Genomic DNA, 27924 nt, shown 5'->3' on the forward strand with positions numbered 1-27924 from the left:
AAGAGTCTGGGTTTAAACCTGGGTTTACTCTGGTTCCCTCCCACATGCAGGTGAGGTTAATTGGCGACTCTAAATTGCCCATGTGAGCCCTGTAATTGACTGGCGACCTGTCCTGTGCCTAACCTCTTGCCCAATGTCAGCTGGGACCCTCTAAAAGGATAAGCGGGTGTAGCTGCATTGATGGCCTGTAAGCATGTGCTGTGGGGCCTGTTGGGTATTATGATGGGATCAGCTGTTAGTACAGTAGCGGGGGCTGGTACAAGAGTGCACACTCACACACAGATCTTTCAGAATGTCAGAGAGTGTATTAGCAGAGTGTAGGAGGTGGGTAATTCTCAGTATATACTGTAAACCTTTTGTGCTCTCGGGTTTCTAAGTATTGTAAGTCTGCAGTAAGCTTTTACTTGAGTCATGTCCGCAGGTCGGGGTCTAGTCTGGGTTCACATCAGTGTAAATGGTGTCAGTCTAGGCTCAGTGTGAGAGACAGCGTTCCCCACTTCCAGCTCAGTCATGCTTCATGTCATATTGACTGATGGGATTCCCTGGAGCTGTAGTGAGACGTGTACGGTAGTCCAGTGTTTGTTTTGCTTGCTTTCTGTTTATACGCCTGTGTGTAAGTAAGACTGTGTAAGTACATATGTGTGTATGCGTGTTGATGCACTGTAAGTATGTAATATATATCTGCGCCGGCATGTGCAATGATCCGAAAAGGAAAACCTGAATCCCGTGAGAAATGGCTACCACAACATTTTCTCTAGAGAGCAGAAATAGCAGCAGGGGTGCATAAGTGTGCTCTGCAACACTGTCCTTTGTATTAATGTGCAAGTTTTTCATGCATGTGTGTATCAATGCCACTGCATGCGTGTGTAAAAAAGTTCAGACTCTGGTTTTTCCAGACCAGCTCGTAAACCACATCTGGGGAAAGAATTTAGATTCCTTCCCTCTGTCTTTCTCTGCTGCCTTCCCTTCTCCCCATGTGTGACTCCCTCCTCCTTCCCTGCTCTGGTGAAAAGAAAAGAAAAACAAAAGTCAGCGTCTTTCATTTTTTTCTGTCTTGTGTCCTCGGGCTAACTTCAGCCTGGTTTAAGAGCAGTGACGAGGAACGTCTTATTTTATCACTCTAGTGTCTGCCCGACTGTGCTTCAGATCTGTCGTGGGGGACAGAACGAAATGCAGGGAGACAAGATTAGCAAAGAGTGAGTAAAGAAGAGAACAGAGAGGGAGAGGGAGGCAAGTGGTAGTGGGTGTCAAAAATGAGTTTATGCAAGGTACAAAATGCAAATCAGAGCGCTGCAGCATGCCCCCACAGCTCTGTGATGAGCTTGTGTGTTTGTCTACATACATAACAGGCAGCTGATGATGTTGATGACAGCAGACAGGCCTGTGCTGAGCTGAGAGGTAGCACTGGAATGGAAGCTATATGTGGATGACAGGACTCTGTTTTAGTGGCCCTTCTTTTCCTAATCGTATAATTCACCTGCTCTCTTTGCAGGCTGTCCCTGGCTTCGCTGTGTTCCTGTGGGTCCAACCCACCCCCAGTAGCTGACTGACAACAACCAACCAGCCCGACAGACAACTGTTCTCTATCTTCCTATTGGCTGGCTGCCACAGCTTCCCCCATCCTGACTGGCACTGGCGGGAGCGTGGATGGAGCCAAGGGACCTGGCTGGCTCGGCCCGACCCAAAGAGGCGGAGTTACAGGGAGGCAGGGTGGGGCCGAATGAAGAGGCACAGGAAGGAGCAAGGGCCATTGGTTTGGCGCGCAGCGATGATGTGATTAACGGTGCCATAAGTGAAGGGGAGGGGCCAGAGGAACAGGGGGAGGGGCTTCTGGAGGAACAGGAGTTCTCCATCAAGGAAGCAAGTTTCCAGGAAGGAAGTCTAAAGCTGAAGATTCAGACCACCAAGCGCACCAAAAAGCCCCCCAAGAACCTTGAGAACTACATTTGCCCACCTGAAATCAGGATGACCATCAGACCTCCAGCTGGAGAGGGCAAAGGTGGGCGGCACGGACGAACAGGAGGCGGAGCAGGGCGGGGCCAGAAAGACGAAGAACGAGGACCCCCCAGAAAAAGGGTAAGTCCCCATCTCTGGAAGCACTGCCCCTCAGGTCTGATGTTAGTAGGTGTGTAGGATGTCCTATACAGTATATTTTTCTTAAGGTTGAGTTTCCACTTTTCTATCTCAACATCTTTGAATTGACCACTCCCTCTCTCATACGCTCCACCTCTCTCTCCCTCTCTCTCTCTCTCTCTCTCTCTTCCCCCCCCCTCTCTCCCTCAGTAGCTCGTTTCCCTGCTTGGTTACACAAGGTCAAAGTTTGCTGCGTAATTGAAACCAGTCGTGGCTACCTGAGATCACACAGTGACACACACACACACACACACTAGCACAAGCACACACTCACAAGAGCTGAGAATAGGGCTGACATAAGCAAGTGACAGCTGGTGTCTCCTCTCTCCATTTGTGGTCATATACACCGAGACCTTTCCTGTCTCCTCTCCTCTCCTCTCATCTCCTCTCTCATGAAATCAGCCTTTGTGGGTCACGCCCCTTCATCCCCCTCCTCCATCACACCTTTTACACACTACACTGATGTTTCGTGTGTGTAACACGTGTGTATGTAAAGGTCCTTGGGGGAATCTCGTGTTTGCAGTGTGTGTTGACCTACACAGTGGTGTGTGTGTGTCCAAACCTGACAGCCATCTCAATGGCACTGAGCTCGACAGGCCCAGCAGGATCATGTCAGCGTGATGCTGGGACGCGTTTTGTTCTGTTGTGCTTCAGTCTTGTGGTTCTAACTCAAATTTAAAATGAAATTACATCAGATATAGTTTATTTCTGCTACGCAAAGCTAATCATTTCTTCTAATGAATTACTCTAAACAACGTTCAAATAAAGCAAGGAAAACCTGTTTTGGTTGAATTGGTAAAAAAACCCAAATAAACCCAGTAAGCCTTTGCAGCTGGTGACAAGAGGTTGGAAATTGATTTCTTCATAAGCCGAAGATGGTTGGAAACAGCTGCTCTACATGAATGTATGTTTGGTTTTAAAAATAATTGGAACATTGGTTGAAATCACCGACCAAATCTGACACCTTGTGCCAGTCTGAGCGGTGATTCAAATGTGTAGTTGCAACCTAATTGGAAGGAAAGCACGGAGGTGTTGCTTTGTCATATGGGCAGATTTTGACGTCACCCACAGTGTTAGCGAGTAGTCTGCAGGATGTCTCACCACATAGTGGCTTATGAGTATGTCCGTCCTGCTGTCATCTTTCTGTAAATAAAGTATGAAGAGGCGTGTTTAATCCATGAGTGAGCTGAGTGAGCTGAACCCTGCACTCTTATATTTGGGCAGCCATTCCTAATCCGCCATCGGTCCCCAATTAGAAACTCACTGCTACAGTATGATTGACAGAGGTTGTCATGGTGACAGGGGTAGCAAGCTGGTCTCTATTGAGATTTGAGGTTTGGGGGTGGGGTGGGGTGGGGGGGGGGGAGTGGAGGATGTGTTGGTGTTGATCCAGATCAGTTTCAACCCCTCATTCCCTACACTCTGTCCCTCAATCAGGCCCCCCATCCCCCCCCTACATCCTTTTCCCTCCATCCACCCATCACCTGCCACCCCAAGGGTGTAATACAGGCAGGCTCACTGGAGAGGAACGGGTTAAAGAGAGAGGCTGGGCTGCTTTCTGTCTCTCTGGCTCCCTCTCATATGTGTGTATGTGTGTGTGCGTTGAGGTTAAATACTCTCTTTGTGGTGTGTGTGAGGCTGTGTCAGAAGGGGAGGGGAGGCGAGAGGGGGAGCAGATGGACAGCCTCTCTGCTCTCTGCTGTATTGTGTTCACATCTACTCTCTCCCTCTTTCTCTCTTTATCTTTTATCTGTCCCTCTTTCTCCGCTTTTCCCCTCAGTCTTTTCTTCCCTCATGTCTTCCTCTTTTCACTCACTCTTTTTCACCACTCTTTTCTTCCTCTTCCTCCATCTCTCACCCTCTGTTGTCTTGTAGCAGATGGCAGCGTGGGGCAGCAGCAACAGAGCATAAGCCAGAGTTTGAGCAGGAGATGGGAAGAGGGGAAGGGGGTTGTGGAAAGAGGAGGAGGAGGAGAAGGGGGGGGTCAGGCATATGGAGAGCCTGGTTAAGGGGCCCCCTCAGAGGGAGTGTGTACGTGCGTGTGGTAGTGTGATGAATAGAGAAGGGGGAGAGGTAGGATACAATAGATGTCCATTAAGACAGAGATTTGACTCTAATAGACAGAGAAGGGGAGAGACAGACAGACAGAGTAGGCAAACATGCAGAATGGTGCAAAGAAAGACATGGAAATGGCGCTCTTTTGGCAATTTTTCTTTTGAAGAATTTGCAACTTCCAATCTATGACTGATAGCAACGTCAAACTTTCTGTTACTTATGTAGCAAAACTGGCATGTTCCAGCAACAACAAGAGTAAAAATAGATGCAAATGGGGGTTATGTAAATTGATCACAACTGACTAATTCAGCAGAGACGAGGCAAAATTGGTGCTTGCACAGTGTAAGAAATTGTATGGATTCAAACACTGGCTGTGTGTGAAATCACTCCCTATTTACTATGTCGTGCACTTTATTCACCCCTCGTCATTTTATGTGAATGTCCAGCATGTGTAGCATTTAGTGTCCTCAAAATTCAAACAATTGAATGTGTTGCATTTTATAGATGAAATAACGTCGTACCAGTGATGACATAGAGTGAGGATCTCACCTTAAAGTAAACTGCTGAGTGTCCATTATGAATGTGGTAGTAACAAGGTAACAAGGGAATGATTTTGGTCACAAGAAAAAAAGGATGTAATTTCCCAGTCCTAAAGGTAATCTCACCCACCTATCATCTTCATAGCAGGCATCTATAACCAGGGAGGTCAATGAGCAGACGCCTTGTGTCAGGGGACAGACCAGTACACACACACACGCACACACATGCACAAACACACACATAAAAGGGATATGATGGGCTCCCCTTCTCTGTCTCCAGCTGACATCACACACATGCTGAATGTCCCCTCACACACAGCTCTTTGTCTGGGCACGCTGTGTGTGTTTGGAAGATGAATGTGTGTGTTCTAACGGATTGGGTCCCGGGTCAACCACTGCTGCATCACTCCTCCAGACACACATGCCCACACGCTCACACACAGACACAGCTATTGATCCAATGCCTACACATGGGGGAGCATGGGCAAGCTAAAATGCATCCTCTCGCTCACACACACACACACGTAGAGGGAAAGACACACACAAATCATGTTGAGCAGTGATTGCAGTTAGACAGAGTGTTTTCCTGGTTATCTGTCCAGTTCTCTGGATGTGCCAAATGTGGCTCTTAATCCATTTCACTATCTGTGGGGAGAGATAAGCCAGAGCTTTTCCAGGAGTACAGGCCAGGCTGTGTGTTGTTGTTGTGGTGTGTGCGTGTGTGTGTGTGTGTGTGTGTGTGGGTGGGTGTACATGTGTGTAGTGGTGGGTCTACGCAAAACCCTGACGCTAGACACACTTATCTTTTCTTGACAGCCCCTCTGCTTGGTGGTCCCCCTGGCTGTGTGTGTGTGTGTGTGTGTGCTGCTTGGTGGTCTCCCAGCCGTGTTTGGGATTATTATGTGTTCGTCAAGTGCATTCATAAGGAAATTAATGCTGCCACAGTTGCCACGCCAAGTGTGTGTGCATGCTATACGCACGTACATGCGTGTGTGAAATGGTTAGCCTTTTGATGTGAGCTTTTTTATCCCTGGCTGGGATGGCGGTTGGTGACCTGGGGGACTTGATGAGCTCATAAAATAGGAGTGTGTGTGTGTGGTGTGTGTGTGTGTGTGTGTGCCTGCTTGTGTGTGTGTGAAGCATTGTGCTTACCCACAGAGAGCAATCCTTGACTGATTCATGAAAGTGTATGAACATGAAATGATCACCTCTAACATAGCCGACCAAACTGTCACATTGGAGTTATTTTGGTCTCTCTCATTCCGTTGAAAAAAAGGCTTTTATTTTGGTGTGTGTGCGTCCTCAGTGTGCAGTCTTTGAGAATATGAGCTGGGAATGCTTTAAGGGGCGTTTCCCTGTAGTCGATGGGGGATGGGACGTGTGTATATTTGTGTGTGTGTGTGTGTGTGTGTGTGTGTGTGTGTGTGTGCTTGCACGTTGGGGAGGGGTGAGTGATTTAGCACCACTGAAACACCAGCTGTCCATCTGTGTCTGACCCCCATACACACCCTGTACACACTTGAAACACACACCGACACCTGCACACACACACACACACACACACACACACATCTCCTCGCATCTAACCTCTGATCTGCTCTTGAGTATCTCTCAAACCTGAAGTAAGTCGAGACAAAACACAATCTGTTCATCCGTCTTTCTCCCACCAAACCCACACACAAATATAGACACACACTCTACATTACACTATGCAAGATTGCTCCCTAATCAGCTCTGCAGTAGTGCTGCTGCTGCTGCTGCTGCTGCTGCTGCAGTGTATCCACAATGAACGACTCTGCAAGGTCACTCCTAGTGAGCACACATACATGCACACACCCAGACGCACACAGTCACACAAAGAAACCCTGGAGGCTGGCAGAAGAAGAGATGAACTTTGACCCTGCCGGACATTCAGAAGTTGAGGCGATAGCTGGACTCCACACAGTCGTGTAAGCTTGTGTGTCTGTGTGTGTGTCTTCGTGTGTGTGTGTGTGCTGTATTGTTTGTTTGTGCGAGTGGGTCAGGGTTGAGACAACTGGAGTCTGGCCTTTGCTTTCTTCCCCTCGGGGCTGGATTTGGTGTCTATGAGTGTGTGTTTGTGCTGACCATTTGGTTGGAACTGTAGCTAATTTCTCAATCAGACACACACATACCATCTTCTCAATCTGTCCCAAAGGTCAAGCCCTATTCATTTACTGTTGTGCCCAGTCCCAGTGGGTTGCTGTTCCTCTTTGGGCAGATGAAGGCAGAATATAATAGCCGGTCCAGCTCAAGTTACAATCTATTGAAGATCTGAAGCTACTTGCACTTCAAGAAATGCCATTGGCTCAGTCAGGGAGCAGCTTCCAATGAACATTATAGCATTTTACATTGGCAATGAATAATTCGCTCTTAAGAATTGTAAAAAGATTCACAGGATGTTTTACAGCTGATAATGTTTTTTACAATAATATGTAGTCATTCTTAGAATTATACAAAACTAACCTTGTGTAGTCAAGAGAACATCGCCACCCTCTATGGCAACATCATTGTAAGTGTAGACTCTATAAAAAACTTACGCAGGCCTGAATTTGTTTTTTGGACAGCGGTTGACTGACTCACGTAACTGTGGGATTTGTTGGAGGGCGGCCATGTTTGATGTCCTCTGTGGTCACGGATGATGTTGAGTCACAGCATCATGTGTTCCTGGTGGCCGCTTTGTTAGTGTGGCTCCATCATGCCTCTGCCCCTGTGGTTAGTCAGCGTGCACGCGTGTGTGTGCCTGCGTGTATGAGTGTGTGTACGAGGAGAAGTGTATTCGGTGGTTTTGAGAGGAGGTCCAGCAGGGATAGAGGGCGATGTTTGGTGCAGGGAGGGCAGAAAAGGGAATGATTGGCGTCAAAGGAAAGGAGAAGCAGGCGCAGAGTATTGACTTTCACTGTGTCTCACTTGAAGCGTAAGTGTGTTTGTCAGTGAAATCTGATGGCCCCATCAGCTGTCTGGGTCGCGCCTGTCAGAAGGTGTGTGTGTGTGTGTGTGTGTGTGTGTGTTTCTGAAAGCATGAGAGATGACAGTGGAGAGGTGATGTCCAATACTCCTCTTACAAAAATCCTTGTTAACATTTTCGATGAGTTGGTTTCAAAACATACTGTATTCAATCAATTAATCAATTTCATTTGAAGTGCAGAATCACCATGCAGCATGGTCCCAAAGCAAAATCCCCACTACCTGGTATAAAACATTTTATATTAAAAACATCTAATCATACAGATCATTGAAAAGCTGCTGTGCCGGAGCTTTTAAGACATTTGCGTGTCATTCGGCCCAGTTTTTCATGTTTTTGCACCAGGCTTTGTGAAATAATCAGTCTGTAGTTGTGCTGTTTATTTATGCTCGTTGTCTCTTAAGTATGGATGCGACATGAATAAATGATATAAATGTGTCTGTCTGTCCTTCTGTCAGTGTGTCGGTCCCTTGGGGCGGCTCAGACTAAACAAACAGCTGTGTTTATGAAGCAGGGAAGAGCCACAAGGGTCTTCTGTTTAGTGGTCCATTTCAACACACACGCACACATATGCTCACATGCGCACACACACATACACACTCCCGAATGCCCTGTACTCCTCATCTTTTACCTGCCCTGCTCTGTTGCGTTTTTTGCCCTGCTCTCTCTCTCTCTCTCTCTCTCTCTCTCTCTCTCTCTCTCGCTCTCTCTCTCTCTCTCTCTCTCTCTCTGCCCCCACTGCTCCTCAGCGTAGTGCTCGCTCGCTGGCTCGCTCTCAGACCTAGAGGAATGCCACTCCGTGTGACCTTTCACCTACAACAAGGAGGGGTGCCGGTTTAGACAAGGGAGCGAGGGGGCAGCTGCAGTCATGTGCCCAGGGCTGGAACACACACACACGCACACACACACACACACACACACACACACAGCCAGGCTATTAGCTAGAATACACACGCTCTAATTCTAACATCGTTTTGTAGGCACTGATGCAGCTCTGGATGTGGTGCACTTCTTCTCCCACCTCTCGTTGTGACTGTCGGAGAAAGTTTAGGATGCTATGCTTTGGTCTCTGTGTGTGTATGTGAACGCGAGAGTGGAGTGCAGCCTAATACAAAGGCGTTATTGTTGGTACGAGGGGGCCTGAGGGGAGGCAGGCAGTCTGATTGGTTAAGACTATTGTGTCTCACTTTTGCTCATTCTCCCCGTCACTGAGGATGTCATAAAGTGGCTCTCTAACGCTCTCTCTTGCAAGCTGGGGATCATCTGAGGACTTAAGATATTCACAGACAAAGCAATGCAAGTGTTACTTTGCAAGCTTTAAACTTGCAGTGCAGAATCAAGACTCATTTTTCAAAACAGCAATTCATAATTATGACAATTTCCTGAAGCCCAAGGTAGCATCTTCAAATTGCTTTTCTTTCCAGCCAACAGTGATATTCAAGAGTAAAATTATAAATCCTCACATTTGCAAAGCTCATAATAGCATGTTTGTCATTTTTGCTGGATAAATGACTGAAACGAGTATCGGTATTGTTGACACACTATCTGTTTTTATAAAACTATAAAAGACAAAAACAAAAGCTCATTCACTTTCTGCCGATTTATTAATCAATTACTTTCAGCAGCACACTGTCTTTGTGTGTTCCCTGCATCAAATTGTAAAATAGAAAAAGTATTTTTTCACGTAAATTTTTTTTTGTGTAATAATAGAGCATCATATGACAATGGAGACACCAGTTCTTGAGTTTTGAAATCCCAAATATGTACAGAAACATACAGGTGATTTGGTAATTAATGAATGCGAATCACCTCAGCAACGAGACAACGATGCGTTGGAGTGCATTATTTTTGATTAACTAGTCAGTGAGTGAGGCTTCGCTGTTGCAGACCACGGTTTGCCAGAGAGGAAGTGTTTAATCTCAGCACAGCTTCTGTCTTGAATTACCCATCATTCCACACAGGAAGCCATCCCTTAGGATTTAGAGCAGCTCATTGGCTGTTAATTGTTTCCTGTTGCACAGAAGTGGTACGATTGGGTCATATGGTGCACAGAGCACTGTGAACAACACGTTCCTTTGGTTTTGTACTGTCTACTGTGCACATGCATGTAGGTTTGTGTAATTTACTTAAACAGCATTCAGTCTATTCATGAAACCCTCCAACTTGTATTACACTTGTTCTTATGCTTCCCCATGGAGAGCGATAGGATGTGTGTGTACGTGTCTCGCTGCTTGTGTATATTTTCTTTGTGTTGAGCATGCTGTCACTGGAGGTTCGGGCCACATCCATGAAAGGAACAATTGGTACATAATTGCTGTAATAATCGCGATGAAAAAACTCTTTTAATGTGGTTCTTAGTGCTATTCACAAGCAGGACACACATATGCCCGCCCGCACACACCATTAATGCTAATAGCGGGGATTAGATGTATACTTTGTGTAGCATGTAAATGTTTCTGTCATTACTGAGCCGGTGAAAACCTCCAATTGCACCGTAATAACATGCTTCGGTTCAGCCAATCACAGGCTTTTGTTCAGATTGAGTCATCTACGTCTGAGCGTGTCTGAAGAGAGTGTGACAAGGAGACTCTTGGGTGTTTCGCTGCTATCTTTAGGAACACTCCAATCTGAAGGATTACCGCTGTGGACGTAGGAGGGAACATTTTGCTTGCGACCTACTGCTGTACAGTTATTTAAAGGACAAATGTGCTGTAGATCGAATACTTGATCATAACCGGCAGGGAGGGAACATAACAGCATGTAGAAAAGAAAGTGCTTCAGAAAAAGTTTGATTTTGGCTTGAATAATCAAGCCAGTTTCCTTTAACTGTATCTGTAGGCTGAACACATAGTTGTAGAATTGCAGCATTAGTCCAAGAGTGGAAGTTTTTTACGGAGCCCAATTTCCAAACTTTCCCACCCAACTTTCCCAGAAGATGCTTTGTCTGGCACAGATGCCACCAGATCTGAGATAGAGTGAAGCATTGGCAGAAACGGCGCACGCTGAGTGAAAATAGATCTACAGACACACACATTCACACAATTTTAGGCAGTGGGCCCTGATCCCAGTGATCCACAAACTGTCCCACCTTGACACCCCCTCATCTTTTCTCCCCCTTCTCCTCCCCCTTTTCTCTCCCCTGCTGTGGGTCTCCTCGGGCGCATGAATGGAAGTCTTTATTCCCGGGAGAACTGGTGGGAAGAACGAGAGAACGAGAAACATGGATGAGGGGGGTGGCAGGGAGGGAGGGGGAGGTCTGTGAGAGTGGCCACAAGATCAACACAGTGCCTCTTTTCTCCTCCATCGCTTTTCCCTCCTTTTCTCTGCATCCCCCCGTAAACCCCACCCCCCCTCTCCCTCGCCTTCTACCCCGTTTTAAGTGCTGTGGACACAAAGCCGTGTTAGTATTCATGGTGTTTGTTTGCAGAGGAGCTGTGTGTGTCTGTGTGTGTGTCTGTGTGTGTGTGTGTGTGTGTGTGTGTGTGTGTGTGTGTGTGTGTGTCCTGAGCTGTCACAAACACAGATCACAGCAAAGCAGCGCTCTGAATGGAGCTGGAGAGAAGGGGGGTAGGGGGTAGTTCCCACAGGGGAGAATGGTCAGCTCCAGAAAAGAGAAAAGAAGAAGAAAAGGAGGGATGTGATAAGGGGGGGGGGGGGGCAGTGCACAAGGCCACAGGGGCAGAGGGAGACAGCATGGGTGTCAAAGCCAAGGGGTGTGTGTGTGTGTGTGTGTGTGTGTGTGTGTGCGTGTGTGTGTGTGTGTGTGTGTGTGTGTGAGTGTTGGTGACAAGCAGAGAGAGAGAGAGAGAGAGAGAGAGAGAGAGAGAGAGAGAGGATCATATCAATCATAATGTTTCGGAGGGAACTAGTTGTTAACGGGTCGAGGCACCTCTCTTCTTGTTTTTCTGCTGGTCCTCTTCTTCCCTCCCTCTCTGCCGCTCTCATTCTTTCAGTAACCCCCTCCCTTCCCATTTCTCCCTCTCTCTCTCTCTCTCTCTCTCTCTCTCTCTCTCTCTTTCTCTTTGTGTGTCTCTCTGGACAGCTGCCCAGTTCCATACACAGGGAAAAATGAAACACTCTAACCACCGGGCGGGCAGCCAAATAAAAGGCTGCGAAAATGTATTTGAAGGGCAGGGTGTTTGTGTGTGTCTGTGTGTGCGTGCATGGAGTTTGTGTATATGTTTGTTGGTGTACATGTGTGCTGGGTTGTGAGATTTGGGTGTGCCTGTTTAGGGTGTTCTTTCCCAGTATAATGGTGCAGCCAGGGTGCTCTGTGTGTTTATGTGTGTGTGTGTGTGTGTGTGTGTGTGTGTGTGTGTGTGTGTGTGTGTGTGTGTGTGTGTGTGTGTGTGTGTGTGTGTGTGTGTGTGTGTGTGTGTGTGAGGGAGAAGTTCCACTCAGAGTTTCAGTTTATTCAACAGTGGAAAACCAAAGGCTGCAGGAGAGGAAAGGACAGGAGAGGCCGTCACATACCTCCCCTCACATGAAATTGGAGTTCAACTTTTTACATCCAGATCTCCTTTTACATCAGCCTGCTAAGTGCAAACGTTACATTCAGACACGCGCACACATGAATTTATCAGTAAATATATGCTGACTCATTTGCAAAGTGCCTTTCAGTTGGGTGACTGCAGCACTTAGTCACATATTATCCCTGACCTTATCTGACGGTTACATCACCAGTGGAAAGGAATGTGCAGCTCCATATCTGCCTGCATTCGGGTGTTGGAGAGCCTGTGTGTGACTGGCACCGGTCCATGTTGTTACAGTGCTGACCCAGAGGAAGACATCCTAGAAATGGTTGTTGAACTAGCTGTGGAGTACGACCCTTAACCCCTGAATACAGCCCTGAGAGCCTCGAGTGAGGGAGCGTGCATCAAATGGGTTCAGGACTAAACATGCCTTGGGTCTGTTTTCTGCTGGCCTTTCTCCTTATCTACATTTGATCAGAGGGGAGTTGTAGAAGAAGGACAGTGTGGAAAAGGTTGAAGCCTCACAGCTATTGTGCTTGTGGGCCGCTCCAGGGTCAGAGTCCATGGCTCGTGCTGATTCTCCTGACCGCTGCCCCCTGCTGCAGGCCACCAGTAGCACAGTCGACTATGTACTCAGCACATGACATGACAGGAGCAGAGTAATGTACTGTATGCACAACAGAGAAATATCTGAATCAATATGTTTAAGCACAGTGTTTTTTTCTGTGGCATTGGTGAAGCTGTGTGGAGACTTGTGAGTTTTAAAACAAATGATAAGGACAACAACTTCAACACAGTGATAAACGGGCATTTTAAAACATGCAATAGTGACTTAGGTTGACCCTGTCTAGGGAAGACAACGAGAATAAGGAGTTTTTTTCACACCATGATTACTACAACAACCACGGGAGTACCTCAAACCATATGACCACGATTTAGATCAGCTTGTATGAATAGAAGAGTTTATTTTTCTTGGAGTGTGAGAGGTGGAGAGGAGCAGAGAGGGGGAGAGGGGAGGAGAGGGTTGTTGAGCGGCGGAAACTAAGAACAAAAAGCTGAACTGGTGCCAATAACCCAACCACAACCAGCGGGGGGGGGGGGGGCTCCCTATTTCTGTTTGTGCACTTCTATCTCTAGGAAAGATGTCCATGCCTCCTCTTTTTATTATCTCTCTCTCTGTGTGTGTGTGTGTGTGTGTGTGTGTGTGTGTGTCTGTCTCACTCTAACCACCTCAATCTCCCTGTCCGTCTCTTTGTCTGTGACCTCCTTGAACCTGAAACAGCAGGTATTCTAGGACAGGTTAAATGAGAAAGCATGTGTGTATCAGGTGTCGGTCATCTTATCTTTCAGTGGACTCATAGCGTCTCCTCTCCAGTGTCACTGTGCACACACACACGCACACACACACACACACACACACACATTCACACGTATACACTCAAACATACATCTCAGAACTGAAAGGGTACCACAGCAGTCAGTGTTCAGGAGATAAATGAGCGCACATGTATTTTCTGCCATGGTTAATCATTTACGCCGCTCAGTGTTTGCTTGTCTGTGTGCAGTGTGTGTTTTCATCCATGTGCTGGGCATTCACGTGTGCTATTTTGCGCTTGTGAGTTTGTGCAGCTTGCATCTGGCTGACAAACAGCTGCTGCAGCCAGTGTGGAAGTACAACATTAGTCTAACTGCCTTAATACTGATGGGGCTGCAGAACGAGGGAGAGAGGAATGGATAGTGATAGAGAAAGGACTCGAAAGTGGCTCATGAAATGAAGGCAGAACAGGACATTGGCAGGATCAAAGATAGAAGAGATTAATTGCTTGTTCTTGCAAATATGTGCACTGTGATGTGAACTGTGTACATTTTATGTTCCATTACTGTGTGTGTGTATAAGTGTGTGTAAATCTGCAAAGAGAGAGAGCTAATCATCTGGCACGGTGCCGATCCATCGAGACTAAAATTGGATGCCTGACTGTGTTACATTAGCATTTTATGCAGGCCAGGATTTCATAAAGCCTTTGAAACGTGTACATCTACTGTATGCATGTGTGAGTGTCTGTGTGTGTGTGCGCATGCACGCCTGTGTGTGTATGCTGAGAGGTAGGCCTGTGGTTAGGTTACATCTCCCTGCAGCGCAGCAGAACAGTGTCTTGTTGCGTCATACTGAGTCTGTTAATAACAGGCTAAACCACAAAGGCCATCCGCTGCTCTATTTCTCATCTTCCAGCAGTGCGCTTATTATGCAGCAGTGATACATTAAGCTGGGTTATATTGTCTAATACAGTATATTAAGCTTTTATATCTTCAATTTTACATGGACAAATGTAAACCGGTTACTGAGCGAAGGTTGACTTCAGATTTGAGGCCCATCACTGGAAAAATGTCTAGAAATTGTTCAATAGTTTCAGGACATACATTGTATAAGCAGTTTAGAGGTTGGTCAATATGCTGATGATTGTAAGTTACAGTTGTGAACAGTGCAGGAGAGTTATGTTATGATGTTATATCATTGTGGGACACGGCTGAGCTAGCCTACTGTGTTTAATACCGTGTGCAGTCAAACACCCGCAATTCCATCCCCCCCAGCTCTCACAGCATGCTACATCCTTGACACAGGAATTTAATTGCTCTGTAAACAAGCCTTTTGTTTGGTTTGCACACTGTTTGCTCATGCACACAAGATGTATTAAAAGCTTCAGTCCTGCTGCGAGTGTCATATCTGACCACAACAAATCACTGATTTGGAAGGTGCTGACAAAAAGAAACTGGATGCAGAACTGGATTCTGTGCGACACACTGTGTGTATTGTCTATGTGGGGATAGGCTGATGTTATGAAGACATGAAATAGAGTATTAATAGTTGTATGACCCCATCATTGTGATGTCATTTGTCTATCCCTGCAGCTATAAAAAGCTGTCTCGTGATTGCAGTTTGTATGTAGTAACCAGTCTTTGTTTCTCTTTTCTCTCATCCCCAGACATACGAGCGCCAGTTCAGAATGCCTGAGCAGAAAGAGGGAGGCCTGCTGCAACTACTGGGAGATCACACTATGCCCAAACACCAGCTTCGCGGCTCCCTCCCTCCTGCACACACACAGCAAACACATCACACCCTCACACAGCAATTCCTACACGCTCATGCACATCAACACCAAATCAATCCAGAGTGGATCGCGTCTTCAGCACCTTCTGCATCCCCGGCCAATCCTGCAGATACTGAGCCAGCCAGAGAACTGGCAAGAGCCAATAGGAGCTCTTCGCTTGATCCAACCCAACCTTTCTCACGAACAGCTACACGAAGCCCCTCACCTCAGAGATCCCTGACTCCAGACCTGCAGTTGCCAGTGGTTACAGATGCCAGTATTCTCAACCTGACCTCTCTCAGCAGGTATGAATCGTTCTCCTGTGAGGTGGATGTTATCATGATCCAAACATAAATACTGTACACTGCACTGGGGATGGGAGAGAGTCGATACAATGCTGTATTGTCATATTTTGTGGAGCAATATTATATACTTTCAGGACAGTGAGTCTTTTTTTATTTGTCTCATTTGCTATTACAGTGAAAATTTAAAGGGGGAAGTGAAAACTTAATTTCATTTGGTGAAACAGACACAATTGTGATTCACGTTAGGTAATAATTGAATTGCAGGATATCTTATTGTATAACACAATAAATACTGTCCATGTCAGGTCACACACAAAAAATGTGGTACATAGTGTTTGTGAATTAGAAAACATGTATTATCTCTCCCTCCATTCCACTTGTCACCATTCTTTCTCTGTATATATCTCTCCAGGGGGAGGGGGTTGCAAGAGGTCAGTGAGCAGCTCTTTGGAAACATCAAGAGGAAGTACGGCAGGAAGGACTCCCAGAGGACGCTCTGTAATCCCCACAGTGCTGATGCACCTTGGGGAAGACAGCCAGAGAAAGGATCGGAGAGCCCGACTAATTCAGAGGAGAGGCAGAAGTACAGGCAAGAGGAGACAGCCGAGCGGGTCCATGAAGATAGAGAGGAAAGGAAAAAAGAGGAAAGAGAGCGAGCGATCGTTGGGAGGAGAGGAGATGAAGAAGACAGAGGGATGCCCTTGCTGACAGAGGAAGGGAAAGGAAGAAAGAGGCGGAGGAGGCCTTCTTTTGACGAGTCATTTTCTGCAGAGGAGCGATTACAGCAACGACAGGACTCTGACACTACAGAGAAGCACCAGCCTGGGGCCCCAGAACCCAAAGTAGCACATAAGATGGAGACTCAGAAAAACGACTCTCGACTCACAAGTCTCGCCGATGTCAGTAGAGAGCGGATAGAAAAAGCAGAGAGAACAGATAAAGGCGATAAAAGAGAAAAGGGAGAGAGGGTAGACAGGGCAGAAAGAGGAGAGATAGTTATCTGCGGGTCTGGCCCAGAGTCAGCATTGAGTGCAAATAGAGTGAAAAAGAACCCTGTGGGTCGTCCTAAGATCAGCACAGACACCCTTAAACACAGAGAGATGGCTTATAATCACATCAACAAAGCCAATCTCAACACGAACCCTAGACTCCCTAGCCCAAACCCCAGCCCCAGGGGCAGCATCAGTCCGAGCCCGAGAGCTAACATTCGCACCAGTCTCAGCCCCAAACCCAGGGCGGCCTTGAGTCCTAGCCCCAGCCACAGCACCAGCTCCACAGCCAGTTCCAGAACAACCAAGGCCAAGGACAGATGGTCCTACCTGAAAGCTAAAAGCCATGCCAGCCTCACATCACCCCAGAGAGACAACCGGGGAAGCCCCTCGACCTTAGCTGACCCACCCTCAGCCTTCCCCATCACCCCCTCTAGCCCCCTCTACACCAACACTGACAGCCTGACCGTCCATGCACCTATTAAGAGGAAACGAGGACGACCCAAGAAACAGCCACTCCTAACAGTGGAGACCATCCACGAGGGCACCTCCACCTCACCTCCAAGCCCACTGGCACAGGAAACCTTTGCAGGGCTAAACCGTAGGATGAAGACACACACACTAAACACATTAGTGCAAATGGCCTCCACGACCACCAGCGACAATTCTAATAGTCTGAAACTAAAGCGTGGTAGGGGGCCTTCCAGACCAGTCAATAAGATGAAGCTTGGGAAAATGCAAAGCATCCTGAATGAGATCCTTTCAGGTTCCAGTCAGAACGGCACTCTGGCTCTGAAATCATCTTCTGCCCCTGTTACCTCAGCTATGAGTGCCATGGCGTCCACTATTGAGGCTCGGCTGGGAAAACAGATAAATGTCAGCAAGAGAGGAACCATCTACATTGGTAAGAAGAGAGGGCGGAAACCCAGAGCAGAAACCCAAGGCTCCAATCCTCCCAAAACCACTAGGGACAAGCCCCCCCTGTCTGTCTCCATATCCAGTCTCTATGAGAGCCCTGTAGTGCCTTCGGCCACCTTGTCTCCCAGCTCCAGTGCTCCATCCTTAAGAACCGGCCACTCTGATGCCACTATGCCCAGTTTACAGCCCATCTCAGCCCTGCCCTCCAAACCACCAGGCAGGAGCTTCCTCTCTGGCGGATGGAAACTGTCTCCTCCACGCCTTCTGGCTAATTCACCTTCCCACCTGTCAGAGGGGGCATCAGTGAAGGAGGTGACCCTGTCCCCCATCAGCGAGTCCCACAGTGAGGAGACTATTCCAAGTGACAGTGGGATTGGGACAGACAACAACAGCACCTCAGATCAAACTGAGAAGGGCTCCGCCTCTCGACGCAGGTACTTTTACAATCTTGGACTTTCATTTGTACTCTTTTGTTGATTTGTATTTCAGATCACAATTGTGGTGGTTTTAATGTGATTTAATATTTCATGTTGCGTTCATACAGGTACTCATTTGATCTGTGTGGGTTTGAGGCTGCGGAGGCAGCAGCCCTGGAAGCCTCCAACAGAGGAAGCAGAGCACGCTGTGAACGGCAAGTAACTGCTGGTGACAACTTCCTGTCACAACAGGAAAAGAAGCAAAAACATCATCGACGGAAGAGGAAGTGCCTACAGAGTCGGGATCATCTTCACTTTCTCTCTGAACTGGAGGAGGTAAGAAACACGATAATAAATTCTGTGTGTAATCTTTGACCAAGCACTGTAATGTGCATGTATATGATGTATTTTTCTAAATATTTCCTTTTTTCTACCTCCCTGTAGGTTGTGGTAAAGCTCCAGCAGCTCCGAGTGTCTCACCGACGATACACCTGCTTCCCCCAGCAGCCATATCCCTCCATTTTCCGCCTCAACTTCCATCATTACTATCCTGTTACCTACGACTCCTACTCCTGTGACTCCAGCTCGTACCTCCGCAGGAGTGCCGATCTGAAGGCTAAGAGGAGACGCGGCCGTCCAGCCAAAGCCAGCGAGCAAATCACATCGAAGCTGCCTTTCGTTCAAGGATATGGTTATCCGCTGGCAGGGGGAAATTACTATGCAGCACCGTATGCAATGCCTTACGCACCTCCTCTGAGTCTGGGCTACTTTCCCCCTGCTCCCCCATTTTACCTGCCCCACCACTCGCTAGGACCTGCACCCCCTTCTCCCTTCATGAGGCCTGCTGTCCCCCCTCCTAAGGCTTTCCACTCCAGTGGACACTCACAACTCCAACCAGGGGCCAAGCTTCGCAGCGCCAGTGGCCCACTCCAGGGGCCCTCTGTAAGAGGAGAGGGCCTGGGATCCCTGGGCAGTGGCAGTGCAGGTGGTATTGCTGGGGTTCGCCTCCATAAGAGGAAGCACAAGCACAAACATAAGCACAAGGACGAACCCCTTCTTTCACTGCGAGATCGGCAGGAGTTGGGTGGGCTCTTCAGCGGAGCAAAGACCAGTGCACGCCTTAGCATGCTGAGTGACAGGAGGGACTTGGTCAGTCAGGGCCCTTCAAAGCATCTGGAGAAGCAGAGGGGCAGCGGTAGAAGCTCAAGCCTGGGATCCAGCTTAGGGATGTTTGAGTCGGAGCAGCTGTCCACACACTCTCTCGCTGACAGCCAGTTCCACTCCCGTCAGACTCGACAGCCAATAAACAGCTTCATGAGCAGCTACAGTAGCCAAACCCAGCGGTCAGAGTCAGCTTCTGACCTTTTCTTGGGTTCACGGGAGGACGAGTGTGGAGGGCGGAGCCGGAAGACGAGGCTCGCTGTGTTTGGAGATCAGGGCTTACTGTCATTCCAAACTGCCAGGCAGGAGCCTGGATGGATGAGCAACTGCTCTGGTCCCTCCCACAGTGGTAAGAACCACTTACATCAGATTTACCTTTTCATTTTTAACTACACTGTGTATTTACAAAGGAGTGCATTGCCCCTTCGCCATGATTATGAAGCAAAACTTACTTACTTTGATGACGTGTTGGAGGTTTGAGGTTAGCCCAAACTGCAATAACCACCTGATACTTGCTAGTCCGTATCTAACCAGTTCACTTATGACTATACTTCCTGTAGCTCCCTCTCAATTCAAAGCATCAGCATGTTTGGCTGACACAAACAGTAGTTTAACACAGCAATGGACCTCATTACAGATCTGATTGCAAGGCAAAGGAGTGCAGATCATAAAACAGTGAGATGACTGTCTGTTGGAGAAAAGTAGGAATATATTAGTGAAACAAAACTACTATTGACTTCTACCGTACACGGGATGTAACCACTGAGAAGTCATTATGTGACCACACAGTTAGCCTAGGAGTTTAACATCATGTTGAAATAGCTTTGACATGGATTGCTACGTGCACATCCAGTGCTCCCTGCAGTGAGGGAACACTGGATGAGCATACTGTTAAGCACAAGATGCTGCACTCGCGCTTTACTGTTTGCATCTTGCCGTTACAAGCCAGGTAGATATAATGTTAACCTGCCAACGCTGCAGAACGTTGAATATGGCCAAATCAGGAGCACGTTTGCAAAAGTAATTGCTGCCCACCATATTATTCTGTTCCCTCGTGATAAAGGGCTTGTTATTTGCTGGCGTTGAGACTTAATCACATATTTAGTCAGAGTTAACAGGATTTTCCCTATTTGAAATGTAGATGGCAGCATACTCGTCAAGGTGATTCCTATTTATAAATACGCTATGTTCAGCACTATCAGGACTTAAAGCAGACAAAGAGGCAGGGTAGCCCCGAATTCTCACTTCCAGACTAATGTGTATTTTTGGTACATTCTGTATTCTGCTGTCTTTGAGCACATCTGGCTGGGGATAGAGAGAACGTAATGCATGGATGGAGACGACTATAATTCACCAATCTCTCCTTCCTCCCCTCCCTCCCTCCCCCCTTCCTTCTCTCCTGCCAATGCCTTTGCCAGAGATATATTATTCACACAGTGTGATTTATTTTCTACAGACACGCCGTAAAAGGCCCTTGCCTGTGTTAAAAGAGCTGGCTGGCAGCCAGGGGTTTAATGACTGGGGCCTAGTCCAGTGGTGGGGAGGAGAAGCCAGGGGCTCAGTCAGAATACACCCCCCCACCCCAGGGGATCCAGGACGGATGACTCATATACACACTACCCCCCCCCATCCCGTGTGTTCTTATTCCTCTTCTACCCTCCATGTCCTTCCCTTCTCCCCCTATTGCTGCTTCTGCAGTTCTTGCTCCTGCTTTCCTCCTTTGCCTCTCTCCCACAATCCCCACACTCAGACTTCCCCTTGTTTCTCTTCCTCCCCCTCCCCCTTCTATCTCTCCTTCCTTCTTCCCGTTCTCTTTCTGCTTTTTCCCTTGGCTCCCCTCCCCCTCGTTCCCCCATTACCCTCTCTTTTCCCCATTCTAACTGGCCCTCCTCTAGCATGACTTACTGCCTCACTTCACAGCTTTAGCCCAATTAAAACACAGGCGGCCGTGCATACATGCATACATGCACACATATACACAGAGTTAGATAGATGCCCATGCACATGCTGATACGAATGCAAAATTAATATCATTGTCTTAGCGTGCAACTGTGCGTCTGTAAACCATTCTTCACTAAAACTACTTTGTAGTGATTTGATTTTGTATGCATGTGTGTGTCTGTGCTTGTGTGCGTGCTTCTACAGCAATCAGCAATCTCACATGCATATTTGCATGAAAGCAGGTCATCTTCTGCTGAGTTAGTGAGAATAATTGTCTTTGTGTCACAGGACCTGTTCAAACACATGCATGCACTTTCATGCAGAGAAACACTCTCGCTCAATGATATACATCGAGGATGACTTAATCCTGTCTGGAGCCAGCTCTGTGAGCATCTATCTCTGTGTAGTAGTGACTTCCTATTCCACAGAGAAACAGGTCCTCAGTGCTATACGGCCCCTCGCACTGCTGAAGGTCACTGGTTTTATGTTCCGTGTATGCAGCTCATAAATTTCTGCTACTTGTAGTGTGTGTGTGTGTGTGTGTGTGTGTGAGACAGAGAGAGCTGAGCGTGTGCACAGCTCATAAACTACTGCTACTTAGTGCTTTCTGCATAAGACTAATTTCACTGTCTGCCATGAATTCTTGAGCAACAATAGAGTGAGATGTTCCGCTGAGTTTTAAATGGAGGGCGGTCAGGCCTCTCTGTATTTTCCCTTTCACTTAGTTAATTAGCAAACACCTTGCCATGGAGCTATACACACAAACTTTACATTTTCCCTTCAACATTCTGATTTGGTTTCTTTAAATGTAAAAAACATTGTGTGACAGAATCACAAATCTGTATCTGCTTGTTGTAAAATATTCTAGCCCAAGATGTCATGTTTGTTGAAACAAATAGGTATATTCTTAATGTGTTATGCATCACCATTTAAACACCTTGCAACCCTGCTTGGCCATGTTTGTTGTATAAATTCAGGGCTTTTCTTGTTTATCGCAGTCACTATGTGTCTGAGCACTGCAGAAACCTGCTACATTGAATCAGCAGGATTCTGGAGAGAGAGAGGAGAGGAGATGGTTAGGGAATGGAGAAATAGCAGTAAAAGCTCAAGAAAAAAAAAGACCAGGGATGTTTTATGCACACTGCTTAGGGACTGGTGGCTGATTGTGCTTTTCCTCCATTTTGGCTGTGGCTCAGTCTGAGCCCCGGGAACAGTGCCCAGGCAGAGAGGAGGGGGGAGCTACGAAACGGGACAGAGATGGGAAACAAAAAGAATGACAGCGACGGACCAAGACCAGGAAGCGGTTTCTGAAATAGAGAAGGAAATGAAATGGTGCAGTGTTACTTGTTTAATTGAACATTAGAGAGTAGCATGTTGCTGCCTATGAAGAGTAAAGTGGAAAAAAGAAGGAGAGTGATGGGGAAACGGGGAAGGAGACAGGATAGAACAGCAGGTAAAGGGCACACTGCCCAGTTCACCAGTGTGAAGGAAACAATATGGCTCCAGTTTCTTCTGCTCAGCCATTCTGAACTGCTGAATTCATTATTTGTGCATGATGGGCATGTGCGTGCATGTGTGTGTTTGTATTTGTGTCTGTGTGAGGACGTGCATTAAATGTGTCGATATGTGTTTGGCTTTTTGGCAGCCTGTGCTCCAGATGCGCAGGGTTGTTATTGTGTGGCATATTAAATGGTTGAAGGAGACATTTCGGTGGGTTTCCTGCTGGCAGAATTGGATCTCCTCCTCTCCCCTCTCCTCTCTGCTCTGTAGTAGACAATTACAGGATAGGATCTGCTCTCCTGGCTCAGCTGGGCTTTGAAAGGCTTACATGAATATGTCAAAATTAGCAGGAAGCTCTTGAAGCAAAAAAGAGACATTCTCACCATGAGCTAAATTGGCTTGATGTCTTTCCTGGCCTTTCCAAGGCTGCCCATTTTTACTGACATGCTAGCATAAAAACACCTTTTTTCTTAACAGACTTTAGTCTATTTATTTACCTTGTGGTGTCTCACCTCACTCATACTTACTCTCTCCTCTCCCAGCTGTTCCCAGTAAACGGAGGTATAAGCGGCGCGAGGTGGAACAGATCCAGAAGGACGTGAGGAGGATGCATTCTTTGAACTTTGAGCATGTGCAGAAGATCCTCCGTGCCAAGCGCCTGCAGCGACAAGCCAAAACAGGAAACAATGTCGTCAAAAGACGGCCTGGGCGGCCCCGAAAACAACCCATAGAAGAGTCCGAGCCGACTAATAGGAGTGTGGATAATCGGGCTGATGGTCGGGGTTTGGACATGCTGGCCGGTAGGAGAGGGGACGGGAGAACTCAGGGGATGCCTGTCCTGGAGAGGTGTGATGACCTGCCAGGTAGGCAGAGCCTCAGGTCAAGCTTGAACCCCGAGCCACTGGAGTTCTCAAATCACGATTCCATCTCAGCGACAATTGAGACTGTGGTGCATCAAGCGCGATCTGTGCCTCCACTGGCCAAAGGGGGGAAACGCAGAGGCAGGGGCCACAGCAGGGACGAGTTATGGGCTCCTTCCAGTCAGTAGACCTGCAGGAGAGAGCAACTCTGTAACCAAACAGAGAGCACTCGTTGGAGTCAGATGCAGTGCCCTTCATTCTGGGACTCCCTGGTGCACATTGACTTTCTCCTGTCTGATTTGTGAGGACTACAGAGGGTCACAGGAGGAGGGAACACTGACGGTACCATCCCTCTGCTTGCTAAACCCAACCAGACATGAGCCTTTCAAGCATTCATTGGACCTTCATTTGCAATGGCACTATATGGTACTGTTTGATACTGAATCTGATGCTATAAAAGTGTGTGGTACTTATGATAGTGTAGGATATTATGTGATTCTTTATGTATCTGATACAGTGATGTGTATGGTACTTTATGATACTGTATCTGAATGTGGCTTTAGCCATATATTTACCAGCAAAGGGGAGGGGGAATGGTTAATATTAAACTGTGCAGCTCTGCTTATTTTTGCCTTTCTGTGGACGCTTGTCAAAGACGTGGGATAAAACAGCAGTAATTAAGCCACCTTACCCATTTACTTACCCCTGTGTATTGCTCACACCCTTATCTGTACCTTCTTGTTTTCTTACTCTCTCTCTGAGGAGTAACTGATACTTGCTGGCACTCTTCACGCCTGTCACTCTCCCCAATTCTTTAGCTCTCCCTGGTCCCTGCCGCTCAACTTCATCTCCCTTTATCCTCTCATCTACTCCCAAATCCTAATTTTCATTTCCCCGTTGCTTGTGCTCCCTGAACCTACCGCGTGTCTCATTTAATTCTCCCTCCCTGCTCAGGCCTGTCCTGAGCAGTGACATTTAGGCAATATGGTGGGTGAGACTGTCCCAGACTGTACATAGAAACAAAGTCCACTGTTGCCTGCCTTGTACAATGAGAAACCAGCTCATAGACATGTATACATGACATACAGTATATCAAGTAGAATTGTTGTACCATAGACAATGAAAGTTGTGTATTGTTTTATAACCAAAAGCAGACATGGGTGCGACTCAAGACAAGTTTGTTTTCAGACAGAAAGAACCACATATGTTCATTCATACACTCATTTATGTGTTTATATCCAGGGGGCATTGCATACAGGAAAAATATCAGGTGTGTTTTTGATAAACCTTAAAATTGGTTTATTGCACTATGAAAAACCATACACTTGCATCAATCAAATGCAGCACTTACATGCTTGTTCCAGCCTTATGTTTTGGCCTTCAATGGTGTGGATATCCATTCCAGCGAGCACGCATTATTTTAATCAATTTGTATATGCAGGCTGCGCAGCCAAAAGCGTCAAATCGAAGCCCGAGTCTGAATTGTGATTGGACAGTTCAGCTGAAGAGGGCTCACAGTCAGTGTTTTGGAAAAGCGAATCCCAGTCTTTCTACCTGATTTGATTGAACATGATTTTCAATCCATATCCTTGGAAATATTTTTTTGAAAGTAAATCCAGTATTTAGATTTAGAAACCAAAGTCTCAGTATTCAGTGTGAGGATGTATTATTTAAAATAATCTAAATCAGAGTTTGACAAACTCTCCACCATGTTGGCACCAATGTAAAGCATCCCTGTGTGCACTCTAGAATGTAGCCATCTTGAATCTTTGTGTCAATATGTCAAGCCTTTGTTAAACTCTATCTACAGCATCTGTGGCTTTGGGTAGTGGTTGGTATTTTCTCAAATAAGTATTTCAAAATATAAGCAATGGATCAGTGTTCCTTTGGCAACTTTGTTAAAGTTTTGTTTCAGGAGATTCCGTTTTCTTTGGGTTAGGGTGGGATTCTCAGCTGCAGCGGTTCAACTTGTGCCTTATGTTTCTTTCTCTCACCAGTTACATTTTGACCTGAGAAATATCAAGTGGCAAAGAGTGCCCCCCCGAAATTGACCCAAAATATTCATGATTGTGTACATGACGTGTCTTAGTCATCAGAACCCTGACACTGCCTGTGTCCATTCAAAGCTTCCGTAGTCAGCATCCTCTGTCACCAGCTTCCGCCTAGTCTTTTTGACCCACATCATCATAACAGAGCTAGAAGGGCAGGACAGATCAATATAATGTGATATTACTGTGTTGAATACACGCCATGCACTGGCCTACATTCTGCTTTGCAGCAGTGATGGAAACAGAAAGGTCCACTGTATCAGATGTGTTTCTATCCAGAGGTATTGATTGTACTGAATGTCCCAGATATAATTGAAGATCGTTTGCTCTGCCCAGTATGTAACCTGTTATTTGAACCAGATGACTGGTTATGTACTTGGCAAAGGAGGAACAGAGGAGGTTGTCATGGAAACCCCGTTCTCCTACATTGTTTGCTATGCATCAGGCCACATCTGGCAATGACCTGAAAAAGGAATTTCTGTTCTGGGTCCACCCTTCGACAAAGAGAAACAAGTGGTCTTATTTACTGAATAAAATGAATTCATATAACAAGAGTTGTGAATAATACCAGTAATAATTTGTAATAAGTTGTGCAGAAAGTGACTATCATTTCATGAAAACTATAGTGACTGCAGCTCTATGCAGTACAGCCTTAACCAGATGTAAAACTACAGTATTGGAAGTGTTTGTTGTAAATAGTGTTAGTATGTCCATCCTGCATGGATACCGGTTGGGCTCGGCTATGCTGGGACTGTCTCCTAAAACCACAGTAGATTCTCTCTCTCTCTCTCTCTCTCTCTCTCTCGCTCTCTCTCTCTCTCTCTCTCTCTCTGTAGTAAGACTGCTCAAGACCCAAGGAAACATACAGAAATTACTTCCCTAATTGATTTTCCTAATTGACAAATTCTGCTGTACTTCGACAGTCATCGTTCCAGTCCGTTAAATTACACAGAATGCTAAAATAGTTTGCCTTATCACACCTTCAAAAACTCTAAGAGGATAAAAGCCTCACTGTAGTGTACTCGGACAAAAATAGGAATCCCCGCTGAAATGCAGCTGTTTTGCCTGCAGCCAGTTGGGGCAGTGCAGTAGCATGGAGAGTAAGCAAGAAGGTTGCGTGTGGGGAGAGTTGTCAGAGGAAATAGCCAAAAATACACTCGTCCTGAATCTTGCTTTGCTTGATGACTTTCGGTGGGTCTGCACTCTGCTGTGGTGAAGATGAGGTCTAGATGTGTGGTCCGTGAGGTGTAGAGACTACACGCTTGGCAGCTTACTCCATACTGTGGTCAGCCAGTGGTTTCTGATGTAAGAGTTAAAGACCCCAGGTGTTGTCTGTCCTGTCTGTCTCTTCTACCAGCCAATGCTCCGGTGCCTTCTAACACTGACAAGTATTGTCCTAATCCAGAGCTTTCACTCGTCACAGACTGCAGAGGGGATGTGACTGTGAATAGGGTTCAAGGTCACTGTTGTTTGGTACTTAGCAGCCAGAACCAGTCTGGTCTGGACCAGTGGCTACAGGAGGCCCCTAAGCACTGATGTAAGGATCTTTTACCATGTCTTTGGTCCTAGCATCAAGGGCAGCGCAGCAGCGTTTGACCTTAAATCAGTGGTTGCTGTGTATTTACCGAAGTCCACACTCACCAGTTCACGACAACAACTAGAATGGGATATACTGGCGCCTAAATTTTGATCACCCCCCCCCCCCCCATTCCCTTTGTAGCATGCTGTGATGAGTGTCCTACACATGGAGTGAGGGGGTCACGTGAGACAGAGCCTCATAAATGTACATGTAGTCATCCTCACAGCATACGTTACAGTTCTAAGCTACAGTGTTGTTCAAAGCTGAAAGTGCAGATGAAGCATTGAGAAAGCCAATAAATGTACTTCTTTAGAGCACAACGTGAGCTCTTCTAACAGTGTGGGCATATTTTAGTTTGTATACATAGTGTATTTGAACCTTTTTCTAGAGTGGGTTTCCTTTATTTGCATGCTCAACTTGATTGTATGCATAAATATTTTAGACAAGCCGAAAGTTGAATTTTAATTGAATTTGGAGCAAGACTTGTACATTGTTTGATATGTTTCTTTTTGTAATGGATTTTTTAATTCATGAAGCAATTTTGTACATTGTATGAATATTAAAAACTGCAAATATTTGACATATAGAGTAAATAGATGCGCATGTATATGCATATATCCTTCACAGTATGTATGTGTAAATGTACACATATATTTTGTATTTGCATTTGCTGGCATATAGATATATGTCTTAAGCACATATATACATGCAATATATGTGTATATCCATGTCCGCTGGCATGCTTTTGGTCATGTTTATCTTTCATGATCTTGTAGGTTCATATTTTGTTTTGTTTTTATTTCTCTTTCCTCAGAAAGAAAAGCTCATTCTTTTGCTACCCTTCTATTGGCTGGCAGTGTTGAGCACTTATTAAGAAGAACTACAGTTGAAGTTGTTCATGTTATCCATTGTGTGAAATAATAAATGACTTTATTGACA

At 46.4% G+C, this 27924-nt stretch overlaps 1 protein-coding gene across 2 annotated transcripts; it reads left to right on the forward strand.

The window, feature by feature from the left end:
- Positions 1-1647: 1647 nt before the first annotated feature.
- setbp1 (SET binding protein 1) lies at positions 1648-27924 on the forward strand (the record flags this gene model as incomplete). Of its 2 annotated transcripts, XR_013772026.1 has the most annotated exons (7): positions 1648-2076; positions 15164-15573; positions 15986-17914; positions 18025-18232; positions 18341-19406; positions 22195-22330; positions 23041-23050. XR_013772026.1 is itself a non-coding variant. In XM_079269584.1 (6 exons), the coding sequence occupies 6 exons, from the start codon at positions 1648-1650 to the stop codon at positions 23544-23546; spliced, it is 4548 nt and encodes a 1515-aa protein (XP_079125710.1). In that variant the 3' UTR covers positions 23547-27924. The 2 variants fall into 2 exon arrangements, 1 of the variants encoding a protein (XP_079125710.1); XM_079269584.1 differs by lacking the exon at positions 22195-22330 and having other exon boundaries at positions 23041-27924.

Source organism: Melanostigma gelatinosum (genome assembly GCF_949748355.1).
Source record: "Melanostigma gelatinosum genome assembly, chromosome: 6".
NCBI lineage: Eukaryota > Metazoa > Chordata > Actinopteri > Perciformes > Zoarcidae > Melanostigma > Melanostigma gelatinosum.